Source organism: Selaginella moellendorffii, unplaced genomic scaffold, assembly GCF_000143415.4.
Source record: "Selaginella moellendorffii unplaced genomic scaffold, v1.0 SELMOscaffold_63, whole genome shotgun sequence".
NCBI classification, from domain to species: domain Eukaryota; kingdom Viridiplantae; phylum Streptophyta; class Lycopodiopsida; order Selaginellales; family Selaginellaceae; genus Selaginella; species Selaginella moellendorffii.
The window spans coordinates 180,847-207,345 of record NW_003314324.1 but is presented as its reverse complement, the minus strand read 5'-3'; the positions used below and the strand labels follow the sequence as shown (position 1 = coordinate 207,345).

The following is a 26,499-nucleotide window of genomic DNA, read 5'->3' as shown; positions in this document are numbered from 1 at the left end:
ATTGACACATTAACATATATACCAATAAGTATTAAGTCTATTAAACCTTTAAGTTATTAACCATAACCCCAGGGGTATTCCCCACTCTTGGCAGTGCACCTAAACTAACCCTTCCGGCCAAAGGTTTATAGCAATTGAGATTGGGAATCCCCATCTCATTTATCACATCCTTAATGCCATTTACACTAGAGTGTTCAAATTAAATATGCTAACTTTTCACACTAAACACTCTAACCATGCATCATAAGTTCAAGGCATCTCTTGCTTTATAGTGTGCCTAAATCAACCTCCTTACTGAGAGTTCATGACCACCAAAAAATAAATGTTTTTATACAAATCATAGCTTAAGAACATAGTTCTTTTGAGCTTCCAAGTTCTCTCACTTGACAAATTAATTGATCAACCTATGATCATGCATGGACTCCTCCATAATTGGCCTCATGGGCCACCCCCTTTTGAAATTAACACTTTCAAAACTAATTTGGGCAGAAATTAATAAAGGGTTTAGCAATATTGATTTTTTGCCATTGTGGCAGTAAAGAAAGAATATTTGAAAGGACTCACCGATAAATAGTTTTGATACCCACAATCACATTCACGACATTTATGAACATGATTTTATTATTATTTGAGTAAGATAGTTAGTGAGTTTAGGCAATTAGTTAGGCTTAAAATGTTGAAGTGGTCTCTTTATGAGCCTAAATAGAAGCACTTTTCTCATTGTAGATGGGATTCTTTATTTAATGATCAAGTATATTTACCATGAGTGAATATATTAATTAATTAGATTCTAGTCCACTATCATGATTGTTTTGAGGCTAGTCATTTTGGTGGGAAGAAAATGTATAAGTTGATTAAGTGTAATGTTTTATTGAAAGAATATAAAAGTTGATATCCTTAAGTATTATAAGTCATATAAGATTTATTAGTAGATAAAGGTGCCAAAGGAACTTTTACAAACTTTTTTTAGTCCTCAAAGTTATTAATGTAGTATGTTTATAAACTTCATTACTTGTTTACCACAAAAATAGAGGCAAAAAAAATAAATATATAACATAATGGATTTATTGTTGAAATATGTGTGGTCATTGGCCTCTTAGAAGACTATCACTATCTCAAACTTGGCTGTAATTTACTTAGAGAAGGTTTTTTCTAATTTTAATTTATTAAACAATATCAATAGTCAAGACTCAAAGTTCACTAGTGGATTTTAAAAGAGTTTTGCAAAGGTTATGCAAGTGACTTTGAAACTCTTAAGTGGATTTTAGAAGAGCTTTACAAAGGTTATGCAAGTGACTTTAAAGCTTTTAAGTGGAGAACAAACATATGAATCAAGTGGTTTAAGTCTTAAGAATTGCTAAGGTGGGTATAAAGGATGGATACAATTGTTATTGCTGCATAAGATGCAAATTACTAGACTAGGACTTAGCAATTCTTTTCCTTGGCCATTATATAAGTGTATTAGTGTTGCAAAGGATAAAAATCAAGCTTCTCATCCTGAAATCTTTGGATCCAATCCACATAGATGGAATTTTGTAAGAACTTCAGAGATTTATTTTGGAATAAGACTTTGTTTGATTATAACTATTTTACATTTGACAAAGTTTAAAGATACTCACATTTTTTTGATCTGGAAGTAGAGTTTAGTTTTATTTAATGTTCCTATTCCAAATGATCAAAAGTTACATTATAATGGGACCTAATTTTATTAAAATTAAATAAAAATTTATATTAATATATTATATTAAACATTTATAATTTTAAATAATTTCATAGATTATAATTTATTACTAGAATTAAAACCATATAGCTAAGCAATGTGCAAATCTATCACCTTTGGAACATTAATATGTTACTGCTATATATATTCCATGTTCTCTATGATTGCATATATACAACCACCTTCTGACTACAGTTCCTTGGCAGGATAGAGATCTCACCCAACATTGACATCATGGCCAACCTTGCAAGGTATCTCTTGAGGATGGAAGAGATTCAAGAGCAACTCCTGCCAAGGATTTGAGAGCTTCAAGAGTGCTAGGGAGTGATTAAAATCAGTAGGTAATTTGAAATACCAAGACCTTCCATAAACATTGCACTTATCAATAAAGGTGGCAATATTTATAATATACTGCTATTTAGAGCACAATGCATGCTAACACTAACATGAAGGGGTGCGGCTGTCTGTCTTCTAATGCATATTGTCACGATGGATTCCCGAGAGCTACCCGGTCTCAAATTGGATATTATTGAATAGAGTTCCATCGTAGTAGCCTGCTCTGATGCAACGGACGAGAAGAGTGAAGATGCCATAATGAAAAAAGAGAAACTCTTGGACACTATTTCAAGTTCATGACAATTAGCAATCGCATGGCAATGTGAAAATCAATTTTGTTTGTATCAATAATCATTCTTATATGGCATACTCGCAGATCAGCCCTTGTTCTTGCACCATCTCGACAATGCTACAACAATAACGATAAACAAGAAAATCGCTCCCAGCGCAGTTGCAATCGCCCACACCGTCTTCTTCACGCCACTGCTCTTGTGCACGCTCGAGGAGGAGCTATGGTGCTCTCCGGAAGAAGAATCGCCCCACGGCGAAGTGGAAGATGAAGAGCCCGAGGAAGACGAGGGCGACGAAGATGGCACAATAGGATTCCCATCCTCGTCGCATTTCGCAAGCCCAAGAACGAGCTTGGACGAGGTGGCGGAGGAGTTGTAGCAAAGGGATGGATTCCCGGCCACCCGGAAGCTGTTCATGCGCTGGATCGAGGAGCTGTTTAGCGGCAGCATCCCATCCAGATCGTTGTTGCGCAGATCCACGTAGCGGATGCTGGGGAGATCGGCCAGAGCCTCGGGGATGCTCCCGTTGATCTTGTTGCCCCTCATGTCGAGGTACGCCAGGGACGTCAGGTTGGCGAACGACTTTGGGATCGGCCCCCAGAGTGCGTTGCTGCTAAGAACAAGCTTCCGGACGCTGCGGAGGTGGCCGAGAGACTCCGGGAGGTGGCCGGAGATGTTGTTGCCACCCAGATCCATGGTCTCCAAGCGCAGGAGCTGGCCGAAGAGGCTGGGAAGGCCTCCCTGGATGCGATTGTTGGAGAGATCGAGCAAGGTGAGGTTGGCCGGCCAGGAGCGCACGAGGTGACCGCCGAGGGTGGTGTTGGAGATCGACAGCTCGCGCAAGCCCGTCATGTTAGAGAGGATGATCGCCAGGCCCGATGCATTGACGACGATGTCCCGGACCTCCAGCCGCGAGAGCCTGTGGAACCTGGCGAGCCACACGCCGGTGATTGCTGAATTGGTGGTGGTAAGATCGTCCGAGGTTGTCTCGCGGCCGAGGCTGGAGACGATGCTGAGCGACTCGAGCGAGCTCGTCATCTGGGCGGGGAAGGCAATCGCCGGCATTGGGCAGTGGAGGAAGGAGAGGGACTTCAAGGTGGTGGCGAGGGCGTCGAGCGCTTCCTTGGAGAGCACGGACTCCTCCGGGCAGTAGCTAAGCGCGAGGGAGACGAGGTGGCGGGTCGGGTACCCCTGGTCGCACTGGAACGGGGTGTCTGGATATGGAGCGCAGATGTTATCCGGGTCGCGAATGGGAACCTTGAGAGATCTGAGAGCTTTGAGCTGGTCGGGATCCAGAGCTGTGGCGTTTGAAGGTGGAGGACTGGAGGGAGCTAGCAGTGGCGATGGTGGCAGAGGTTCTTCTTCCGGGGCTGGAGATGGCGATGTGGGCTTTCGCGCTGCCGCTGGCGAGGAGCTGGGGACCGGAGAGACGGGCGATGGAGTGGCTGGAAGCGCTGGAGCTGGGGATCCGAGGATTGGGATTGGAGATTTGCGCGGGGACGCGAGCGGGGGAATGCTAGAGCTTACCTCTGGCGCTGGGGCAGCGGCGGCATTGTGGTGGTGAGACGGCGAGGCGGCTCGAGTGGAGGCCGCGATCGAGAGGAGGGCGAGGAGGATGGAGCTTACCTGCATTGCTGTTACATCCATGCTCGAGCTCGAGCTCGATAGAGAGGAAGAGAGTCTATGACCTAAAGAAGAGCTCCAAAGAGGCCAGGCCAGAGCTCTCTCTCCCTCTCTCTCTCTCTTCCTCTCCCACTTCGGTTCTTTACTCGAGCAGCATTTTGGCAGCGAGCTGCTAGAACGGCTCAGATTAATCAAATGTTGACTGACAGACATTATTCTACGTGTCAAGTCAATGCCACGTCAGCACAGCGTTGACGCCACGTCATCCAATAAGGAATAAACGGCATACTTTATTGGTGCTAGGTCATATTACAAATTGCCAACCTTTTCCCAAAACCCTACTATCATGCATCAATGTCGGCCGTTGGCTATCCACGTACCAACGGCCCGGATGAAAAATCTCGGCCATCAAGCATCTTTCCAGCGGCACCATTTGGAGAAGACGACGATGAGCGCGATGAAGAGGAAGATTGCCCCCAGCGCAGTCGCGACGGCCCACACGATCGTCTTGGGACCATGGCGCTTGCCCCGCCGGCTCTGCGAGTTTTGCGCATCCGGCTCGGCCGTGGGCGCCAGTTCTTCGCCTGGCGACAGTGCCGGGCCCTCGCCACCCGACGTGATCGGCTTGCCCGCATCGTCGCAAGCCGGGACGCCCACCACCAGCCGGGTGGACGTGACTATGGAGCTGTTGTAGCACAGCGATGGATTCCCGCTGGCCTTGAAGCTGTTGAGCCGGCTTAGAAACGAGGAATTGAAAGGGAGGATACCTCGCAGCTTGTTGTTGCGGAGGTCGAGGTAGCGGAGGTCTCGCAGCTTGGTGATGGAAGCCGGGACGCTGCCGTTGAGAGCGTTGTTGCTGAGATCCAGGTACGTGAGCGTCGTCATGTTCTCGATGGCGGCGCCGGGGATGGGACCGGTTAGCGCATTGGAGCTGAGCGACAGTCTCTGCAAGCTCCGGAGCTTCCCGAGTGAATCCGGCAAGTGCCCGGTTAAGTTGTTGCCTGTGAGCTCCAAGCTCTGGAGCTGCTCGAGCTCGCCCAGGAGCGACGGGAGCGGACCCTGGATGGCGTTGAGGGAGAGGTCGATGGACGTGAGGTTCTTCGCTGGCCATGTCTTTGGGAGCTCGCCCTTCAAGCTGGAATTGGATATCTTGAGCTCGCGGAGCCGCGTCATGTTGGCGACGATCACGGACAAGCTGGAAGCGTTTACGAGCACGTCCATGACGGTGAGATCCTCCACCTTGTGTAGCTTGCCGAGCCAGACCCCCGAGAGCCCCGCCATCTCCTCGAATCCAGAAGTTCTTCCCAGGCTCGACACGCAGCTAAAGGACGTAAGGGAATTCGCCATGTCGGGAGGGAGGGACGCCGACGGCTTCATCGGGCAGTCGAAGAAGGAGAGCGCTTGCAAGCCCGTGAGGTTCTTGAGAGCTTCTTCGCTGAGCACCGCGTCCACTGGGCAGTACTGGAGCTGGAGAAAGATCAAGCGCCTGACCGGGGATCCTTCGTCGCAGATCATCGTCGAGTGTGAGCCGGCGCATGGATTGGATGGCACTGGCACCTTGAGAGTTTGCAAAGCCGCGACCTGCGATGGATCCAGCGTGCCATTGCTGAGGCCGGTCGATGGTTTTGGAGCCATCGCGGGAGAAGAGACTGGAGCTGGACCAGCGGATGGAACCGGTGCTCCTTTTGGTGGAGTGGCCATTAGTGGCGGAGGAGCGCTGGCGTTCGTAGCAGTCGGAGCTGGGGCCTTTGTCGGAGCTGTAGCAGCGGCTTTTGGAGCTGGAGCCACTGGAGCAGTACTTCCTTTTGGTGGATTTGCCTTGGGAGCCTTAACTGGAGCGGGCACTGACTGTGAGATCGCCATTGCCAGGAACGCTAGAAGAAGAGCCGCGATGAGAGCTCCATCGCTGGAGCGCGATGCCATTGCTGCCCTGTTCCAAAATCTATCGAAATCTTGTGCCTTGCCAAGAATGCTGGCTCTCCCTCGCTCGCCAGGGCATGGATTTCTCAATGCTGGCGATATTTCGACCTATGGCAGCGGCATCTAAGCTATGGATCCAGATTACACCTGGGAAATACCTCTCCTTGCCGAAGATCTGCCAGAAATACGCCGATCGAGAGCCTGATCTTCCCGTGCCGGCGATTCTAAGCTCGTCATCGCCATCGCCATGGCGGCATCTCAAGAACCTAAGTAATGGTTTTTAAGCACACGAATGAAACAAGGAAGAGTTCTTCTTAGCGAGGAGCTATGGCTAACAGCCTGGCCACATTTCAGAATCCGGCGACGGCTGGGATGTCAACACGTGTCAGAGATCGGGCTCTTGACCGTTTTTATTCTCGGACAGGTTTAGGGTTTTAAAGTTTTGGTAGAACCCTAAGTGGGATCGACATGGGGGAGCTCGCCAATGTTCCAGTGGAAGATCTCATGGGGGAGCTCATGCGGCGAATGCGATGCGCTGCCAAGCCGGAGAAGCGACTCATCCTCATCGGTAAGCCAGTGATTTCGCGTCCTTTTGTGAAATACGGGTGGGAATCAGCAAGAATCGATCCAATCCAGGGCCTCCGGGTTCTGGCAAGGGCACGCAATCGCCGATTATCGAGGAGAATTACTGCCTGTGCCATTTGGCCACTGGTGATATTCTCCGGGCAGCCGTGGCTGCCAAGACCCCTCTTGGAATCCAGGCCAAGGAAGCCATGGACAAGGTAAGCATTCTTTTCTGGCAATCTCTTTTGCTTTAGAGATATTTTCTTAGTGTCCCTCTCTTTTTTCTTTAAAGGTGTCGTTCTTTGTGTTTTTTTTCTTTGGTCGTTTTGATGGTCTCTTCTTTCTTTGTTGGAAAGATCTTTCATGGTGTTTTATGTTTGAAGTTCCAAAACTCTCGGTTTTGCTAATAGCATTGATGGTTGGACAATTTTTCCAGGGAGAGCTCGTCTCGGACGATTTGGTTGTAGGGATCATTGATGAAGCGATTAAGAAACCAGCTTGTGACAAGGGATTTGTTTTGGACGGCTTTCCGAGGACTGTGGTACAAGCTGAAAAGGTCAGGATCGGTTGTACCCACTTTGCTTTGCGTTGCTATCCGTTAAGTCCGTGCTGCCATGTCTTATTCACACTCCCATTCAATGCTCACGCGTTCTCTGTTTTGGATTGTTCTTGCAGCTAGATGCTATGCTCGAGAGCCAGGGCAACAAAATCGACAAGGTGCTCAACTTTGGCATCGCCGACGCGATTCTAGAAGAGCGGATAACTGGCCGATGGATCCATCCGGCGAGCGGGAGGTCGTATCACGCAAAGTTCGCTCCACCCAAAGTTTCTGGCGTCGATGATGTAAGAACTCTTTTCTCCTCTTCTCTGGAACTCTTGCTGGCTGAATATTTAATAACGCCTTTTCTTTGCAAAGGTGACTGGGGAACCGCTTATACAAAGGAAGGACGACAATGCCGCGGTGCTCAAAAGTAGGCTGGAAGCGTTTCATCGCCAGACCGAACCCGTAAGTCCTTTTCATTGTCCCGACCGATTTCTCACCAGAGGTGTTGATCCAGGTGATTGATTATTACGAAAAACGAAAAGTAGTGTCCAATCTCCACGCCGAGAAACCACCAAGCCAAGTGACTGAAGAAGTCCACTCAGTTCTCAGTGCATGAAGAAACGGAAAATTTTTCCAGTCGCAATCGACTGCCATTTAAAGTTTTTCGATACACATTCTTTGGTTTTGATTTTGGAAAGAATGGAAACCTTGTGTAGGGAGGTAGTGCTAGGGTTTGGGCAGTCCAATCTTTTTCGCTCTTCTCCCGCCCAGCGCTGGAATAGGCGGCAGCATTCTTCACAACGTGCCAGGGCATTGGAAGCTAGCTCCGATTTCGCGGCGCCGGATTTGCAAGCGCTCATCCTTGGCGCCAGCGTTGTCGCTGCTACTGGCGCCTCGCTCTACTGGGGATTCAAGGTGAGTCTGTGATTTTATCCTTTTTGGATTTGTATGGTGTGTTTTCCATCCATTTGTTTTGGTCCATACTCGTAGCTTTGAGTGGTTTCTAGTGGTTTCCCACGTAAATTTCTATGGCATATTTCTCGTTAGAACAGTCCCATATTTGCTCGAGTTTCTAGTGTTTTCGACGTGAAAAAGAATGATTTCTCGTTAGAACAGTTCGCCATTTTAGCCCGAGTTTCTACGTGGAAAAGAATGATTTCTAGCATTTCTCGTTAGACCAGTTCCGCCATTTTAGCTCGAGCTTCTAGTGTTTTCTACATGGAAAAGAAGGAAGCGTTTCTCGTTCACCATTTTGGCTCCAGTTTCTAGTGTTTTCTACGTGAAAAAGAATGATTTTCTAGTTTCTCTTTCAAACCTTGTGCGTTAGACATTGAATGTTCCAGATTGCTGAGCTCCTATGATTGTTTCTAAATGATTCGCTGCGAAAAAAGTATTGTTAATGTATCGATTGGATTCTTTTGTCCGCCCCATTACAGCACTGAGCACTAGATGGATTTGTGTGCGATTGATGATCAAGCATAGTGTGCTACACAGAAAACTAACCAAGTGCGTTTTGTTCTACTTAGGGGGACCCAGTTTCGTGCAAAAAATGTGGAGGAAATGGTATTGTTCTTGAGTTTCTCCTTTGGTTGGTTTTTCTGATTCCTTGCGGCCGCCTTCTTTTTCTTGTACTTCGTTTCACTTCACAGGGGGAACTCGGTGCGTGTTTTGTAGTGATGGAAAGATGCGATCCGATGGGCGCAACAGTGAGTGCCGAGTGTGTAAAGGCTCAGGTACACTCCTTTCCTTTCTCGCAACTTGCAAACTTTGGCAAACGCAAAAAGAAAATTCTCGTCGGTTTGTTCCTTGTCTCGCAGGCCTGGTACTGTGCAAGGATTGCAAAGGCTCCGGGTACTCTCGATGGCTGTGACCAAGGAATCCGCCATAGCGAAAATGTACTGCAAAAGTAAGAAACTTCTTACATTTTCTATCGTTACAAGCCCCGGCTTCTTCGTTCCCTCTTCTTTTTTTTCCTATCGTTCTCTCAAAACTTTGGATAAATCTCAAGGGCAGCTCACAGGGCCCTCGATCGAACTAGTCGCGTCGCGTCAATCACAAGCATTCCCAGTGCTGGAAGAAAAGAAAGAAAAGGAATTATCCCCTAGGAAGCGTTTGGTGAAGAGACTCAAGAACAACGCAGCGCATCAATCAATCACGCAGCTGTCCATCCATCCACAAAAAAATCTCCCATCTACCTTAGATTCTCCCAGACGTTTGGTGGCTGGCGCTATGATGTGCTCCACGTCAGCGCCGGACGGGCTATGACATGGACACGTCACGGGGCGGGCAGCCGTATGACATGGGCGGGGGCAGACGTGGCAGGCACACCAGATCGTGTTTAGAATCTGGAAGATCTGGTCGTGCTGCCGTGGGCCATGCGCTGTCGGGTGAGGATGCGCCCTGGGCTCCACCTGTCGACCACCCATAGGCCGAGATTGTGGTCACGCCTGGGATGGTACGGCCCGACCAATCGCGGCGGACCAATCGGACCCATGCGCCCATGCCTGTGTGCGCACTGATATGGTCCCATGGAGTTGACGTGTTATGGGCCACATTTATGACCATTATGTACGAGGTGTGGATCCTCCACTCCATCCATGGCCACGGGTGGTGGCGCCTCTCCTCCTTTTTCTTTGACGATTGGAATGATTGAGAGCTCGTTATTTTAGGGTTTATGAGTTGGATGTGGGGTGTTGCCTCGTTGGATTGGCGTGGCATGGGGAGCGCGATTGAATTCGATCCCACCCAGGCCAGCGAGCAAATTTCATTCCATTCCTCGGTTTTTTTTTCCCTGGTTGCAGAGATTTCAAGATAAATTCTAAGACGAGAACATGAGTGGATCGATCGCCCTGTCCAGGAAGTGGTACAGCTTGATAGCTCGTAAATAAAACCACCCATCGCATCAAAATTCAAAACCGCAAAGCCCAGATTTAAAATTTTGCGCGGCAGTTTTCAAAACCCCTTTGGGCGGGAAAGCGGTGATCAAGGGTTAGGGTTTATGGCACAAGTGGGGCGGCTTGCGCCCTGCTGCCATGACCAGCGGAGGTGGAGCGGCAGTCTCACGATCCTACCAGCAGCTGATAGCGATCGCGACTCCATAGATTCATGCAACCGGGCGCAGCAGCGGCGAGAAATTTGTGGTAAGGAACGCTCCACTTTCAATGCATTTAGGGCTGGAGCGGAGGCAGAAAGGACCACTAATGGCGTCGCCTTGCTCGGCAGTGGCCAAGTCTCAAAATGTGAGAGAGAAAGAGAGAGAGAGAGAGAGAGAAAGGGGGCTTTCCTTTTCTACACCTTGCATGCGTTGCATGGGTTTTTGTTAGTAATGGGCTTGGCATTTTGTGTTGTGATTGTCTTCGGCATTTGCCTTTCCCTTTGTTTTTTCTTCTTCGTGCGCGGTGTTTTCTTCGTCTTTGTACTTTGCTTCCGGCAATTTGGCAGAATTTCCCACGTCTGTTGGCTCGATCCAGAGCCGGCAACGACACTGTCACGCTCATTTAATGGTGGCTGAGAGATGAGTTCAAAAGAAGCTGCTCCTGTTGCGTATTCAGGTATGCAGTAGTCAATCGCGCAGTGAGCTACAGGACACCAACCAGGTCTCTCCATTTTTTAGTTTTTGCTCGTTTCATCTTTTTCTTCTTTTTTTTTTTCTTTCGTTTTCTCTTCCTGCCATCTCGGTTTTTCATCTGGCTGCCTGTCAAGCTTCATCTTTTTTTCTTTCCTGTGTTTCTTTTTGACTTGTGACATTGTTTAGTCGCCGTCGGCTGCAGTGCGCGTTGGTTTGTCTGAGTGAGAGATGCTTTCACGAGTTTATAGCTATGTGGTGTGGTGATCATTGCTAAGTTTTAACTCTAGCATCAAGAGGGAGTAAATTCGAGCTAGACTCTCTTGCACAGGGGATAAGACGGTAGAAAGTACTAGAGTGGGTCACCCCGACAAGTTTGGAGGCTGTGTTTTTTTTGTTTGCATGGCATCAAGATCTTTGGGTCCATTCCAGGCTTTATAAGGGAAGTTGCTTGCGTGGGGTTTTTCCATATCAGTGTTCACAGAAGTTGCATCCGTGTGCGCTTGTTTTCTTCCATTCACTACCTTTGGTTTTGTGGTTTCCAGAGGTTTGGAGTAGCTATTGCGCACAGACACAAGATGGTAGAAGCGGACTACAAGATCAATATGCACGCTCATGTCGCCGGCCTCAAGAGGCTGTCGGCAAGGGCGAATGCCGGGCCTGCATTGCCGGCTTCTCCCGGGAGCCGGAAGGTGTCCTTCTCCTTCTCCGGATACGGCATCAACGTGATCGAGCGCTTGAGAAAATGCCGGGTTCACATCGACAAGGGTCTGAGTGAGGAGGAGTTCGAGAGGATCGAGGCCCTCTTTCAGTTCACTTTCCCACCAGATCTCAGAGGAATTCTCAGAGAGGGCCTTCCACTCGGCGATGGCTTTCCCAACTGGAGGTCTGGCGGTCCGCAGCAGCTCAAGATGTGGATAAACAAGCCGAGAGCTGGCCTCCTAGCCGACGTCGAGAGAGGAGTTTTCTGGTTGAAGCAGTGGGGGCCAAGGCCAGCCGAGCTCCACAAGGCCGTCCAGATCGCTCGCGGACAACTTAAGAAGGCCCCAGTGCTCCTCCCTGTTTATGGTCACTGCTACGTCGCTGCGGCACCAGTCCGGGCAGGAAATCCAGTCTTCTTCGTACAGGGACGAGATGTCTACTGCTGCGGCCTGGACGTGTCGGACTTCTTCCACAGAGATTCATTCGCGTCTCGGTCCCTCGTAAGGAGCAGTGCGTACGTCCCAGAGCCAGTTTTCTTGGGTGACTTCAGCGGCAAGAGCGCGGGGAGACCGGTAACCAAGAGTGAAGACAAGTGTGAAGAGTTTCTAAGTCTGTACGAGGAGGAAGATATGGACATGGAGTCGTTCAGCGCTACTAGCAGCTGCCGAGCGACGCCACTGGTGACAAAGTTCTCGGCGAGCTGCTCGACCGAGACGTGGAGCAGAAGCTTGGACGCACTGGCCTGCCGGAGGAAGTCCAATGACTCGTCGAGGAGCGTCTTAAGTCCGAGGAGCTCGTCCGGGAGCAGCTGCGACGGGAGCTGCGAGGACTCGCCGTCCGTGAGGGACGCACAGGGCCGAGCGAGAGCTTCCAGAGTTCGCAGAATTGAGCTCTGGAGCGATCTCTCCGAGAAGGGGCAGAGTATGAACTCGGTGGCTTCCACGTCCGATCTGGAAGACGACGAGCAGGCAGCCACGGACTGCGACGACTACTTCGAATTCGATGGAGAGTGGGAGAACGGTGCCGAGAGCCTGATGAAGGAAACCGTGGAGGACATGTCGAGCAAGCTGAGGCAAGGAGGGTGGAAGGAGGAAGACATAGCCGAGATTGTCGGGGCGGCGTCTTCGTGCTCGGATCACAAGAGGGGGATGCCGGACCGGCAGACGGTCCTCGAGGGACTGGCTTTCCATCTCGACTATCTCTCGTGCTCGCTGCGAAAGGCCGGGTGGAGCGTTCACGACGTAGCCGAGACGCTTTGCTTCGACTTTGGAGCCTCGGGCGAGCGGCGAGCCCGAGCAAAGAAGGTGTCTCCACAGGTTGCTCAGAGGATTGGCATGCTGGCATCATTCGTCGCACAGGGGTAGTAGATCGATCGAAATGCTCCTCTTCTTTCGATGGAGGGGAAACTTCACAAGAGTTTGCTCGGCTCGGCTCGGCTCGTCACTCCATCGGTTGCTTGGTTTTCGACCAAGGCTGGCTTTTTTTGTGTAAAGATCCTCGCAAAGAAACAGAGATTTGATAAAAGCTAAACACCAAGGAGAGAAAAGCTTTGTTTTTTTTCTTTGTTTAAGAAAGAACGTTCTTTCTCTTCTGGAAACTGGCCACTTGACAGAAGGAATGAGTAGGCACAGCCGCACAGCACATTGTGCTGCGCGATATTTTTTTCGTGTCTCCACCAAACTATCTCCGGAGCAAGCGTGTGGGTGCCGTAACTGTCCTGTGGCCCAATGGAAGCGGTTCGACTCCCACCAGTATTGTAGATTAAAATTAAAAATTAGAATTCACCAATGGCAAAGCAAATGAAAAAAAGTCTGCTCGCAGTTTGTGTTTAATGTTGAAAAAAGTAGAAGTTTTGAGTGGAATTTAAATCTCAACCATCAACAATCTGATCATTGTTGCTGAAGGATGATGATCGTTGAGCAGCATCAATATAAAAGGCAAACCTCACAGTATATGCCATCACCATACCTCGTTCAGAGGCTTCGAGCTTACGAAGAACTCCATGCTCTATGCGCAAGGATTACTTCCTCTAGTCCCAGTAATAAGGATTCCCAAGTTTATAATTTGGAAGAGTTAAAGTGTTATTCATAGCTGCAACTTTCTCAATTGAGCCAGGGCAAAGGGATTATCTGAAAGAACTCTTTTGTGAGCCTTTCCCGGTTCCTCTCTTCAGATTTCCTCCCAAACGGATGTGGAAGTCTGGCTTCGCTGGTTCTGCAACTAAATTAAGATTGAAAAATGGAGAGAATACAAACCTCAATCTCATTTTCAGAATCATACTCTCAACAATCTCTTCCATTGGGATCTCGTGCCTGAGAGGATCGAGCCGTTCCCCATTATGAATCCTAGATAACATCTACGCGCCAAAAACATTTCAAACATTACCAAGAACTTAGAGATGCCGGGGATCGATCACGGTGCCTCTCGCAAGCGCTCTACCATCTGAGCTACATCCCCATTTACATTGATCAAGTCTGGCTTCGCTGGGATCGTTGGGATGGAGCGTCAATGGCTTGTGGCGATAATTAAATTCAATCGAGAGAAACTGTCTCATCACAGGATCAGAAGAGTTTTTCTTTCCTCTTTGTTTAAGTGCTTACCTCTATGGCGCTCTCGCATCTGACTTCTAATCATGGTTGTTCTGTGCTAACACCAGCTCGTCAAGGAGGATTCTTGTTGTGGTTACGGTCATTAGTCTGCTGAGAGTAGGCGTAAAATTCTTGAAGATTCTTGGAAAACTCCTCGTTCAATGATGCAGGCTCTTCAAAACGTTTGTGGAAACTATTCGCCAGCGAGACAGATTCCCTTTATCGTTTTACACACGAATCAAATAAGCAATGTTCAACACTCGTTTTGTCACAGGGTTACAAAAGAGGTAAACTCAAGCTCAAAATGGTTTCACAACTAATTCTGGCTCTTTGCGAAGAAGCAAACCATGTGAAAATATAAGCATACCGCTCCTCACGTGCTAAACTTTTCTCTAGTGTAAAACACTCAAGGTAACCTTAATGTGTTATGCTTATTATTTATTTTCCTAACATTTAAATTTCGAATGCATCACGATCCTCGGGGCCTGCCAGGGGAACCTCCACAAGCAGCCCATCACTGCAAGGAGGCTGCTATGATGGAACAAGCGAAAAAGCTCGTTTTTTTGGCTCCCATCAGGATTGCCAGGTTCCTGCTGTAGCTAAGCCCAGTGAGAGCTTGAAGATAGGCAGCAATTAGTTTTGTGGAGGCCTGCAAGCAGGAAAGTGGAAAAAGCAGTGGCATAACCAATATCACGAGGAAAGCTCATGCTCCTATTCTTGAGCTAGGCCGTGAGCATGGGCAGATGCGCTCCCCTGCGGCAGCCAAATAACAATCTCCAGCTTGGGCGATCATTGTAGGATCAATCTGAGAGGAGCGCTCTTGGGCACTGGGGAGCGATAGCTGGCATCCCCAAGTTCTTGATAATGGTTGGCACGTAGATGTTAGCTATGGCACGACATTTACCATTTGAGCTGCATACCCGATCTATAGTTATAGCAAAAAAAACCTCGAAAAAGTAGCTGAGAACGTGGGATTTCTTTCAAATGCGGGATGGATCAATCTAGAGTTTTCTCGTCTCATCTCATGATCTTGTACGTGGTGTAATGCCTCTATGCTATGCTTACCAATCGAGTTTGTTGATTCCAGCGAAAGATGTCGACGAGCTTTTCTGCCAGCCATTTCCTGGTAGTTCATGGTTTGCAATTTGTCTAGAGACAAGTTTAAGCTCAAGTTTGGAATCGACTCCTCTTTGCTTTTGTGTTATTTCCTACCGTGGATCGGAGAGTAGAGACGTACGAGTTAATATCTGTCAGCATAGAGAGCACGACTCCACGTATGTTGACACTTGAACATAAACTTAGTATGGTTAAGCCTTGAGCCTTAAAGCAGTTAAGGGAAAATAGAAATACCTTAATGTGGAGAGCTTTAGTGCTCTCAAACACTGAAGTAAATGGTCTATTAAAGAGGTATTACCTTTGGTTAAGCTGCCCTAGCACTCAGGAATCCATCAACATCAGCGAGAGGCAATGCTAGATCAAACACCTGGCAGAGATCCTCTCTTCCTTCATCTAGAATCCACTCATGTGGAGTTTGGCTCTTTACTCGGAGACGCTTGTTGCTTCCACACCTGTTAAGAGTTCCCACCACTCCAGAGCTGTAGACATTGCTTTGGTCTTGGGCAAACTTGGAATGGATGTGAACAACACTGGCATTGGCATTGGCATTGGCACTGCACATGGGAGGTGCAACAGACTAGAGACTCCAGGAAAATTTTCGACAGATCGCGTTGAAAGACGTAGCAACGTGGACAGTGGATTGCACAGCACTCTCGGAGATGCATAGATCGTGTTTGAGAGCTTCAGCTCAACGCAAGAAACAACCGACAAACCTAATACAAAATATCAATCAGCCCAACAGACGGACGGAAACAACCATCAGGCGGTAGCTTCTTCATTCTCTACATGTATGATGCATTCACGTTTGCCAGCAACTTAAACTTTGTTTGAAATTTAGAAGAGATCCACAGGCATGTCCTGGGCAGCTTGGTAAACAGCCACCATTGCTTATCACGTTCCTGTGCTTCATGCCACCGAAGGTCTTCCATGCCACCAACCTGCGGCAACATGTGCGTGGAAGAAGTTGATACGAATATGCTGGCATAGCATATTCTCCGGGATACCAGAGAGAAGGGGCCTTTGTAGCCTCTTGTGATGCACGAGACAGTGTTCATCCTTATCATGGTATCGGAGCACTAGTTTTTCTGGGATGGCTGTTTTTCTTCATGGAGAAGAACCTTTGGGATATAGTCTCTGGGACAGAGGCATGTCCGCCGAGAAAGAGTGGAACAGACAAAACACTCGCTTGGAATCCTTGGACGCGCAGTGGGGAAGATTTATTGGTGTCACCTTGACACATCCCTGACAGCTAACGAGAATTGGGAAGCACTAATGGCAGAACCAACAAGACCAATCTAATTGAGATGAAAACCAAGTTCAGCAGCATGGTCAAGAAGGATGAGTCCATTCAAGATTATGCAAGTCTTTTGAAGGATACAGCGAAGCAGATAGACACTCTTCAATCTCCCACCAAAGTGGACGACAGTGACCTTGTCACAGTGTTTCTCAAGGGCATTCCAACAGCGTTTCAACTTGCTGCCGCTGGACATTTGATGAGGTCGTTAACGAGATGTTAGCACTGGAAACTTTGCTAGGAGGATCTCAGTTTCTCGAAGAAATCCCTCTCGATTTGTCTATGTTTGCTGCTTCTAAGGCCAAGGTCGCAATCTGGGATAGACTAGGGCCGCGCCAGGAGGATGCTGCCAAAGAACGCAAACAAGAAGGTCAAAAAGAGCGAAAGAGAAAGAAGAAGCGCAAAAATAACGGTATCTGTAAAAAGCCAGGACACTTCGCCCAGATGAAGCGGCCAAGATCCGGAAGGAAATCATGCCCTTGAGATTGAAGAGTGTCGATCTGCTTCGCTGTATCCTTCAAACGACTTGCATAATCTTGAATGGACTCATCCTTCTTCTTGACCATGCTGTTGAACTTGGTTTTCATCTCAATTATATTGGTCTTGTTGGTTCTGCCAAGCACTGTCTTTAGTGCTTCCCAATTCTCGGCTGTCAGGGATGTGTCAAGGTGACACCAATAAATCTTCCCCACTGCGCGTCCAAGGATTCCAAGAGCTCGCTTTCTCGGCTGCAACCTCTGTCGTTGCTGGACATGCCTCTGTCCCAGAGACTATATCCCAAAGGTTCTTCTCCATGAAGAAAAACTGCATCTGAGTTCGCCATCCATGGAAATCTCTGCCATCAAAATCGTTCATCACAAGAGGCTACAAAGCCCCTTCTCTCTGGTATCCTCTAACTGCCTACCGCGCCTCTAGAGAGCTCTGGAGAATATGCTATTCCAACATATTCGTATCGTATTCGTACCTACTGCTGGTGCGCTAGGGTCTTCTTCGAGAATCATAAACCGTTGACGGTTGACTTGGGGATCAAGAGCGCAGGCTCGTATGGAAAGGGTATTGATCTGGGGAAACCACAGATCACGGAAGATTTCTGGTTGCATACGTCCGTGTTTCATTGAAGATCACATCACGACTGTGGAAGATCTTCTATGAGGACAAACTGAAGAGCTTGTAAGCCTTCATGTGATCACTGTAGCCGACTAGAACTGCCTTCACGCTGCAATCTTCAAGCTTGGTGCAATGCTTCCTTGGCACAAATGCATACGCTATGCATCCAAAAATTCTGCCATACCAACGCTCAAATGGTGCCTCGTCGCTCACTGCTGATGTGATCTGACGGTTTTGCAGATCAGCTGCAACAGCAACGGCTTCACACCAAAAGGACTTGGGCAAACCAGAATCTCATAATAAGGAGCGAGCTGCTTCGAGCGTTCGGTTGGCTTGCTCAGCTGTGCCATTGTGTTGCTGTGTATCTGGAACTAAATACTGCCTCTCAACCCAAGCTTCGTCACAATATTTGATAAAATCTTTAGAGACATATTCTCCACCACCATCACTTCGAAATTTCCTGAGTTTCTTGCCAGTCTGCAACTCTGCTCGAGTTCTAAAAAGCTGGAACTCGTTGAGCACCTCAGATTTGCGAGCTAGAAACTTCACTGCGATCATCCTGGAATAGTCGTCTACAAAGGTCACAAAATAGAGCCTCTTCTCTTGAGAAAGTACCGGCATCGTACACACGTCAGAGTGGACTAGCTCTAAATTCTCGGTAGCTCTTGTAGCAGCACCAGCCTTGAAAGGAAATCTGTGCTGCTTGGCAAGAATGCACGGCTCACAAAACCTCAGCTTCTGAGAAGTGATGTGAAGACCGTCAACCATGCCTGAACTCGCGAGTTGTGGCAAATCGAACCTTGATTGTACCGAGTAGTCATTGCCGAGGTAAATTCACTTCCTGTCTGGAACGTCTTCTAAATGCGAGAAAAGGCTTTGGAGATATGCTGATTGGCTCCACTGTCAATCCAGATCACCTCTGTTCTTGGCAAGGGAATTTGACTCTGCTACAGCTTGAGCCATGAACAAGCTACCATCAGTGACAGCATCTTGCTCTGCTCGTGCGTAATTGGCGACTTGCTTCCTGTTCCTGATTTCCTTCCGGATCTTGGCCGCTTCATCTGTACACTCCCGGGCGAAGTGTCCTGGCTTTTTACAGATATTACAGAGACCGTTATTTTTGCGCTTCTTCTTTCTCTTTCGCTCGTTTTGACCTTCTTGTTTGCGTTCTTTGGCAGCATCCTCCTGGCGTGGCCCTAGCCTGTCCCAGATCGAGACTTTGGCCTTAGAACCAGCAAACATAGCCAAATTGCGAGGGATTTCTTCGAGAAACTGAGATCCTCCTAGTGCTAACATCTCGTTAACGACCTCATCAAATATTTGGTGGCCACATGTCCAGCGGCAGCAAGTTGAAACGCTGTTGGAATGCCCTTGAGAAACACCTGTTGTCCACTTTGCAAGAAGAAGGACGAGTCCATTCAAGATTATGCAAGTAGTTTGAAGGATATAGCAAAGCAGATCAACACTCTTCAATCTCAAGGGCATTGGGGCCAAATGTTCTTGCCAACAATTCATGTCATTTGTCATTGCTCCACTATTATATCCTCATTCCACCATTAGGGGCTATCCATTCCTTTTACCTTCTTTTCTCAAGAAAAAAATGTCAAAGAAAGTAAGAAAAATTAAAGAAGAAATATTATAGAAGAAGAAGAAATGGATAAAAAAGTATTGAAAGAAAAACTTTCAATAGCTGTTAAAGTGGAAATGGAGAAATAAAAAAAGAAAAGAAATGTACTCAAAATTTAGATAACAAAGAATCTCTTTTTATAATAAACTCCATATAAGTAAAAAAGCTGGATAATAAAAGATATCTTATTATAAAATACTTTACCTACTAAAACATAAATAAAAACTTTATACCACTTAGCCTTCTTTACATCTAAGTCAGCATTTGAGATAAGAAAATTACTAGAAAAGTCTATATTTTAAAAGAAAATGGAAAAATTGCTCAAGAAAAAAATTAATAGAAAAGTGTACTTTATTATGAGAGTAGAAAAATTCCTTAAAACAAAGACACTCAATCACACTTATATCAAGAAAAAACACCTAACCTAAAATTTTAGCAACCTTAAGAACAAAGGAAAGACTCCATTAATGAAATAAAAGCAAGATTTTTAACTTTATACACACATTTAACATTTAGATTAATATGAAAAGAATAGAAAATATTTAACTCACCACTAAAATAAAAAAATCATAAATGATTAATGTGTTAGAAGAAGGCTGAGAAAAAGAAAATGTTGAGAAAGAATAAAAGGCAAAGAGAAAAAATTATATAGTAAATTAAAGAATTGATACCTACTGTGTGAAATTTCCAACTTTTTTCCAAAGATATTTTATGAATTTTTCATTAGAAACCCATTTAAACTCGTAAACATCATCTTCCCAAAAACTCAATCCTCAAAATCCTCTAGAAATAAAATTACATCATCTATAACTTTCCAATTAATATCATAATGACAATCATCAGGAAATATCAAAACACTAAAAACAAGAAACAATGCACTAAGGATTTACCATGAAGAAAGAAGGTAAGGTAACTTTCCTCCAATTCTACATACACAACATTGTCACAGCTAATTTTTACTATTGTGTCACATATTAATTCAGTTTTTAGTGTTGATCATGTTAGTATTATTTAAATCCTTGAGTCATCCCTGTCCATTCTAACTTCTACTTCAAAGAGTCTGGAAAAAATTATAAAAGTTCATGACATTACAGAATAAAGACAATAAAGTAACATTTGTAGCCTTAAGAGATATTATAGTGCATGTAGTTTTTACCCTTTATCCTATAATGATTTACCATAGGATAACCATGAAATAGATATTAAACCTCCATATGCCACGTGTCACATGCCACATGCCACATGCCACGTGTCCAAAGGATAGTGGTGCGGAACTTGAATTTCAGGGTCTTGGGCCACTAAATGAAGGAATAATGCCAAACTCCCAAGTATAGAGCTAAGGAGGAATAGTATTGGAGCATGGAATGACTCTTGAATGTACAGCCCCAAGGAGCAAAGGAACAAGAGTGTGGAGAAACTTAGAATAGTTTTAGAGCATCTAACATCTTAATGCCAAAACTAGCACACAAAATGGAGTTAAGAGTTTGGCACTATTTAAGCATATTGGTGGCTTAATGCAAGGATATAGGTACTCCATCAGCTAGCATGGTGGAACTTGGGCTTAGACCCAAGCTAGACGCAGAACAAAGAGATAGACACGCAAGCAGGAGCTAAATTATGCCTCAGGTTTGTCACCCATACCCGACCTACTCAATATCCTTATTATACATTTGGAATCCCCCACATCCCGTGCCCCCCCCTCCCCCCCTTCTTGAGGAACATATGTTTTGGGCTTTCACCCCAACCCTCCCTTAATATCAGGAGTTAGCCTTTGGAACAAGTTTTAAACTTACTAAATATGGAATATCCTTAGATTGTGAATTTGGACACGAGACGAACACCATTGTATTCAAGACAATCTCTACATTCCATAGATATGCCAAATAAGCAAATTTAGACATTTTCTATAAATAACATTTGGGATCGAATTGAGACTAACACAAAGGATATGATAGTGATAGACACGGTAAGCTATCATATAGCAATATTGAGGGACTAAACTTAATATCATAAGGGTTCCCAACACTAGCAAGTGCAAATCAACATCATAAATTTCTCATCACTATGTTAAGTTTGCTTAACAAATGATAATTTAAGATTTCTTTCCTTAGTGCCCTTCCAATCTAAGTGCACATATGATGACTAGTTTCTCAACTAGCTTAGATGGAGACTAATAAAAAGTCTAGCAATACTGACCTCCTGCCGTCGTGGTAGTAAGGAAAAAATATTTAAAAGGACAATTGACAGGTAACTTTTGATACCCGAAGTCATATTCACGACACTCTCCCCCCTTTAGGGAAGATCGACATCTTTGTCAATGCATACTCGAGTCTAGACCACCGGCAAGGAAATAACTTTAGAAAAAGTTCACAATAATCACACTATATAAGAAATATACTAACTTAAATGAGTTAGGGGAACCTCTTTATTTAATGTGGATGTACTATCAACTCAAACACCTTCCGACCGTCGTCAACAAGGAAATGACCAATGGAGTTAACCACCCTTTCTACTATGGGTGTCACCTAACTTACAAAAGTGTGATACCCCCTACATGTAGGGACATAGAGAGAGAAGCTAGAGGCCCTAACCCTCATAAGCAAAGAAACCAAACCTATCAATAAGGTTTAGATAGACTACTATAAATAGGCAGTTAGAGTTGTTTACATAGTTACGCTCTTTTAACAGAATAAGGAACATCGACAAAAAGGTAGGTGATGTGACCAGTCGACAGTAGCTACCCCATAACTAAAGATTTCACCATGCACATGAAGTGCCAAAGCCAATTTGCCTATACTGGCCCAAACTCAAAGATCAATAGATGGACAATATCAAAGTCATACAAAATGATATCTTAGAGACTTAATTATCAATGAATAATTCTTAGATTAGAACATAAAAGTATTCCAAATAAGTTATCATCCGATAAACTAGAATTATAGTATATAGGATCCACCAAGATCACTATAGTTGGAAAACATAGGATTCACCATCGAACAATATTCAATAGCAAGTGTACCATCGAGAAAATATAATGATAAAGATTAATTACCAAAAATTATAGATAGTATGCCAAACAACTTACCAAAGATAACTCAAAGAACATAAATTATCATCAACTGGCAGGCAAAATGCTTGTGAATGTATTACCAAAAAGAAATAACATCCGAATCTAACAAATCTAACTCAAGCAACAATCAACAGAATAGAATGAATATGGTAAGACTAACAAACACTCATTTATGCCAACTATCATATTAATCAATTTGAATAGATCTTAGTCAATAATACTAAGGAACCAGAGTTGCTTAAGCAAGCGTTAGTAACATCCTACCAGTATTTCAAACCTAACTTTTCCTAACAATTTTTAACAAATGGAACAATGAGCACAAAAACTCAAGCTTAAAGAAGCCTATAGCCAAGTCTTGCCTAAAAATGATTAAAGAGAAATCATGGTATAACTCATAATATCCTTCTCAACACATCTATAAACCAAACTTTATAATCCGAAAACTAATGAAGAACATGTCTACATCAATTTAAAAACCAAGAATTTTGAAGCTAAGCTCAACAAGTGATCACCAAATGATCCTCCATGAATCCATTTTTTATAGTAAGACATAACTCACTTCATAACAAGCACAAGAAGAATTATTAATGATTAATATATTTCAACTCAAATCCAACAAGGACTCAAATATTTCAATATTAATCATTAACTTCTCCTCTCATAAAGTTAGCATAGTCCATGATTAAATCACTTTTCAAGGACAAGCCAAAGCTCAACCCTTACTAAACAATCTCATCTAAAACACAATTCACTTAACTTGCCACTCAGTTTATTTGAGCGTCAATACAATTGTTAGCTAGCAAATGTATGAATGCCAATAACACAAAGTCATAGCCAAATCATTAACACTATCTTCGTCAAGGCTAATGAAATTCAATATCAATCCTATAGAAGGACATCTCATTTCACTTGAGTCTCAATATCAACAATGTCAACAACAGAGTATCACTTCAATGCCATCAACACCAGAACAAAGCTAAAAGAAAATGAGAGTGAATCACTACTCAAAACTCTTTAGCAACCAAGCTAACCAAAGTCGAAAATATTATATTTAGTATCCGAGACTAATCCTCTAGCAACACTCAGTTACAAATAACACATCATCAATGTGTGATTCACCACGTCCAAGACTCAATGTAATCCAACACTATGGACTAAATGTAACGAATGATATCAATAAAGATGGAATCGACATGCCAACATGGAAAAACCATGTAAGTCTAACAATACAATCCTTTGCAACACCATCTGGTAAAACAAGCTTATGACTACTAAATCATCATTGAGCGAAGCAAGTGTCAATAGTTTCTAAAAAAATCTACAAGTAATTATTAGTTGCAAAGCAACTAACAATCACTTCTCAACTTGCCTTCACAAGACCCCATCGAGTCATTTACTTGGCCAACATGAACGTAATACCCCAGGTACAAGATAAAGGTTCATGGACAAGTATAAACTAAATGACCACTTGAATCCATCAACCACAATAAGCTTACTAATGCGTTTAACGAATAGCTCTAAGCATGCCTTGAAGAGGCTAGTTATACATGATCAACACTTAGCCGAAATTAAAGTGAACACCATGAGATAGACTTATATTGGTACACAACCTCCTTATAAACAAAGCTATAATATAGGTACCAACATTTCAACTGCAAACAATTAAGTTGGACATCACTATCTTCAGCCAAGGCACAGGTCCACCAAGGCCAAATTAAGATCAATGAGAGCTCACTACTCTTATAGAGTTTAACAAAATGCAAGGTGCAACCTACTATAAGCTCCTAAGTTTGGACTTCTCGGCCCAGTACTATTCAAACCCAAGGACACTTAACCCCAAATATCCCAAGACCTTTAACCGATTGAAAAAGGGGGTGCACTCTTATTCATAAGCCCTTTCCCTCTATATTTAAACCCTATGGACCATCTTTCAAGTCGTTCTCTTTAGTTGCTTACAATCCACCACGCTTCTTTGCAAGTTCACGCCCTCCTAAGAACCCCACTCTCTTGACACCCTACCCCTCAAGTCGAGCCCAGTGGGAGCAAATTGGACATTTACAAAGCTAAAACAAAAACAGTGATACATACCCGACAGGCTTGGAAGTCCTCCAATGATAAGATCATGAGACCAACTCGCAGGGATGCAGTGCATGGGAATGTTGATCTTGCTTAGCTGTTGGAGGAACCCTGAGCAACGGTGGAGTAGAGGAATTCATTTCACTTCTCGTCTTATTTGCTCGCGCCAGACTCCTTGGGTCGAGCCCAGTGGGAGCCCACTAGACTAGCCAAATTTCACTTCTCGTCTTATTTTCTCGCACCGGACTCCTTGGGTCGAGCCCAGTGGGAGCCCACTGGACCAGCCAAATGTCAATCAATATGTGGTGTAATTCCCCTAGCCAACCAACAGAGTTAAATCTGAGACCTGCTTCGATACCAAATGTAAGCTCCTGAATTTGGACTTCCTAGGAGGTCGTACTATTCCAACCTAAGGATACTTAACCCCAAATATCCTAAGACCCTTAACCGATTGGAAAAAGGGGTGCACTCTTATTTATGGGCCCTTTCCCTTTATATTTGAACCCCATGGATCGTCTATCAAGTTGTTCTCTTTAGTTGCTTACACCTACCACCAAGCACAATACTACAGAAGAAATGTATAAGGGTCACCTTTCTAAAAAAAGCACAACAACCACTTTTCTACATTAACTCTAGACTTTATCCAATTCAATGGCCTTAGCCCCAAAAGTTATCATCCCTTTTGGGTGCATCATACAAATTACTTACTAATGTCTAAACTAACTGAAATAAACTCTAACCCCTTCATTAGTTTGTACTAACTTACGAAAATGGAATGGTTTTTGAGCAAAATGATCAACAAATCAACCATTGGAAAAGTCTAAAAAAATTTGTGGAAAATTTTCTATCCTAGAGAAAGAATGACTCTTAGTCTAGGAATGCAAACTTTCAAGACTCAATCAACTTCCTCTTACCATCAACTTTACATAGATTCACCTCAACACAAATTCTCATGACTCAATAACATGCTTAAGCATCAAACATCTTTGCCTATATTTTTGACATCTAACATTGTGTAGCGCACGTGGTTTTGACCCTTTATCCTATGGTGATTTACCATAGGATAACACCACGAAGCGGAACCTAAACCCTCTTTGTGCCACGTGACAGATGCCACGTGTCACATGCCACGTGTCCATGCCACGTGTCCACAGGAACCCGAGGTTCAGGGCCTTGGGCCACTGAACGAAGGAACGGTGCCAAACTCCCAAGCGTGATGCCAAGGAGTGATGGAACCGGACCACGGAGCAACTCCCGAGCATATAGCCCAAGGAGCGAAGGGACAGGGGCCCGGAGCGACTTGGAACAGTCCTAGAGCAACCAGCATCCCAATGCCAGGACCAGCACGCAAAATGGAGCCAAACGGAGTCTGGCGCTATTTCGGCATACCGGTGGCCTAACGTGAGAATATGGGTACTCCACCAGCTAGCATGGAATGGAACTTGGGCTTAGACCCAAGCCGGACGCAGAACAAGGACAGGCACGCAAGCGGGAGCTAGACTATGCCTCAGGTTGGTCGGCCATGCCCGACCTACCCACTATCCCTACTATACATTTGGAACCCCCCATAGCCCCCCCCCCTTGAGGAACACACGCTTTGGGCTTTCACCCCAAGCCTCCCTTAGTATCAGGAGTTAGTCTCTAGGACAAGCTCGAAACTTACTAAATATGGAATGTCCTTAGATTGCGAATTTGGACACGGGACGAACACCATTGTGTTCAGGCCGATCTCTACATTCCGTAGATATGCCAAATGAACAAATCTGGACACTTTCCATAAATAGCATTTGGGACCGAAATGAGACTAACACAAAGGGCATGATAGCGAGGGTGTTTGGCAGACACGGTAAGCTATCATTTAGCGATATTGAGGGACCAAGCTCAATGTCGCGAGGGTTCTTGTCACTAGCAAGTGCAAGACAAAACGAGACGGGAACTCCTTACCGGGCTAAGTATGCTTAGCTAATAACACGTAGGAATTCCGTCCTTATGCTCGTCCGGTCTAAGTACACTCGAAATGCCCAGTTAACTCCACTAGCACAAGAGGGACTGATAAAGGGTCCAGCAATACCGACCTCCTGCCGTCGTGGCAGTAAGGTAAGAATATCCGAAAGGACTAGCCGACAGGTAACTTTCGATACCTGAAGTCACATTCGCGACACATTGACATCCGCAAAATGGAAAATGAACATCTAAAGCTTGATCACGAAAACTATTTCTTTGGATATCCACATTGCACTAACACTCTTCTTCAACCACTTTCAAGATCCAATAAGAAAAAATGACATAGAAAATCAAGATCTAAGGAAAATTCCTCATCACTCGACATAACTATATCATCTCCACTAGCACAGTCA

General features: G+C 45.1%; 4 protein-coding genes across 7 annotated transcripts; 2 read left to right on the top strand and 2 right to left on the bottom strand.

Moving 5' to 3' along the window:
• Window positions 1-2,433: 2,433 nt before the first annotated feature.
• LOC9644623 (receptor-like protein 51) lies at window positions 2,434-3,198 on the bottom strand. The gene has a single exon (XM_002984522.2). It carries the CDS (start codon window positions 3,196-3,198, stop codon window positions 2,434-2,436), a length of 765 nt encoding a protein of 254 aa, XP_002984568.2.
• A 1,041-nt stretch (window positions 3,199-4,239) lies between these two features.
• On the bottom strand, window positions 4,240-6,173 carry LOC9644786 (receptor-like protein 51). Of its 2 annotated transcripts, none has more exons than XM_002984521.2 (2): window positions 6,048-6,173; window positions 4,240-5,997 (listed from the first exon to the last, which is right to left on the bottom strand). In XM_002984521.2, exon 2 carries the CDS (start codon window positions 5,890-5,892, stop codon window positions 4,378-4,380), a length of 1,515 nt encoding a protein of 504 aa, XP_002984567.2. In that variant the 5' UTR covers window positions 5,893-5,997; window positions 6,048-6,173; the 3' UTR covers window positions 4,240-4,377. The 2 variants fall into 2 exon arrangements, with proteins under 2 accessions (XP_002984567.2, XP_024545602.1); XM_024689834.1 differs by lacking the exon at window positions 6,048-6,173 and having other exon boundaries at window positions 4,540-4,693; window positions 4,737-6,005.
• Window positions 6,174-6,341: 168 nt separating this feature from the next.
• On the top strand, window positions 6,342-9,343 carry LOC9644785 (adenylate kinase 4). Of its 2 annotated transcripts, XM_024689814.1 has the most exons (10): window positions 6,342-6,457; window positions 6,526-6,671; window positions 6,890-7,009; window positions 7,129-7,296; window positions 7,370-7,459; window positions 7,512-7,912; window positions 8,524-8,560; window positions 8,647-8,730; window positions 8,815-8,903; window positions 9,006-9,343. In XM_024689814.1, the coding sequence occupies exons 1-6, from the start codon at window positions 6,358-6,360 to the stop codon at window positions 7,611-7,613; spliced, it is 726 nt and encodes a 241-aa protein (XP_024545582.1). In that variant the 5' UTR covers window positions 6,342-6,357; the 3' UTR covers window positions 7,614-7,912; window positions 8,524-8,560; window positions 8,647-8,730; window positions 8,815-8,903; window positions 9,006-9,343. The 2 variants fall into 2 exon arrangements, with proteins under 2 accessions (XP_024545582.1, XP_002984655.1); XM_002984609.2 differs by lacking the exon at window positions 9,006-9,343 and having other exon boundaries at window positions 8,815-8,954.
• Window positions 9,344-9,997: 654 nt separating this feature from the next.
• On the top strand, window positions 9,998-12,861 carry LOC9644622. 2 transcript variants are annotated; one of them, XM_024689818.1, is made up of 2 exons: window positions 9,998-10,137; window positions 11,108-12,861. In XM_024689818.1, the coding sequence occupies exon 2, from the start codon at window positions 11,141-11,143 to the stop codon at window positions 12,626-12,628; it is 1,488 nt and encodes a 495-aa protein (XP_024545586.1). In that variant the 5' UTR covers window positions 9,998-10,137; window positions 11,108-11,140; the 3' UTR covers window positions 12,629-12,861. The 2 variants fall into 2 exon arrangements, with proteins under 2 accessions (XP_024545586.1, XP_024545587.1); XM_024689819.1 differs by lacking the exon at window positions 9,998-10,137 and adding an exon at window positions 10,148-10,593.
• Window positions 12,862-26,499: the final 13,638 nt, after the last annotated feature.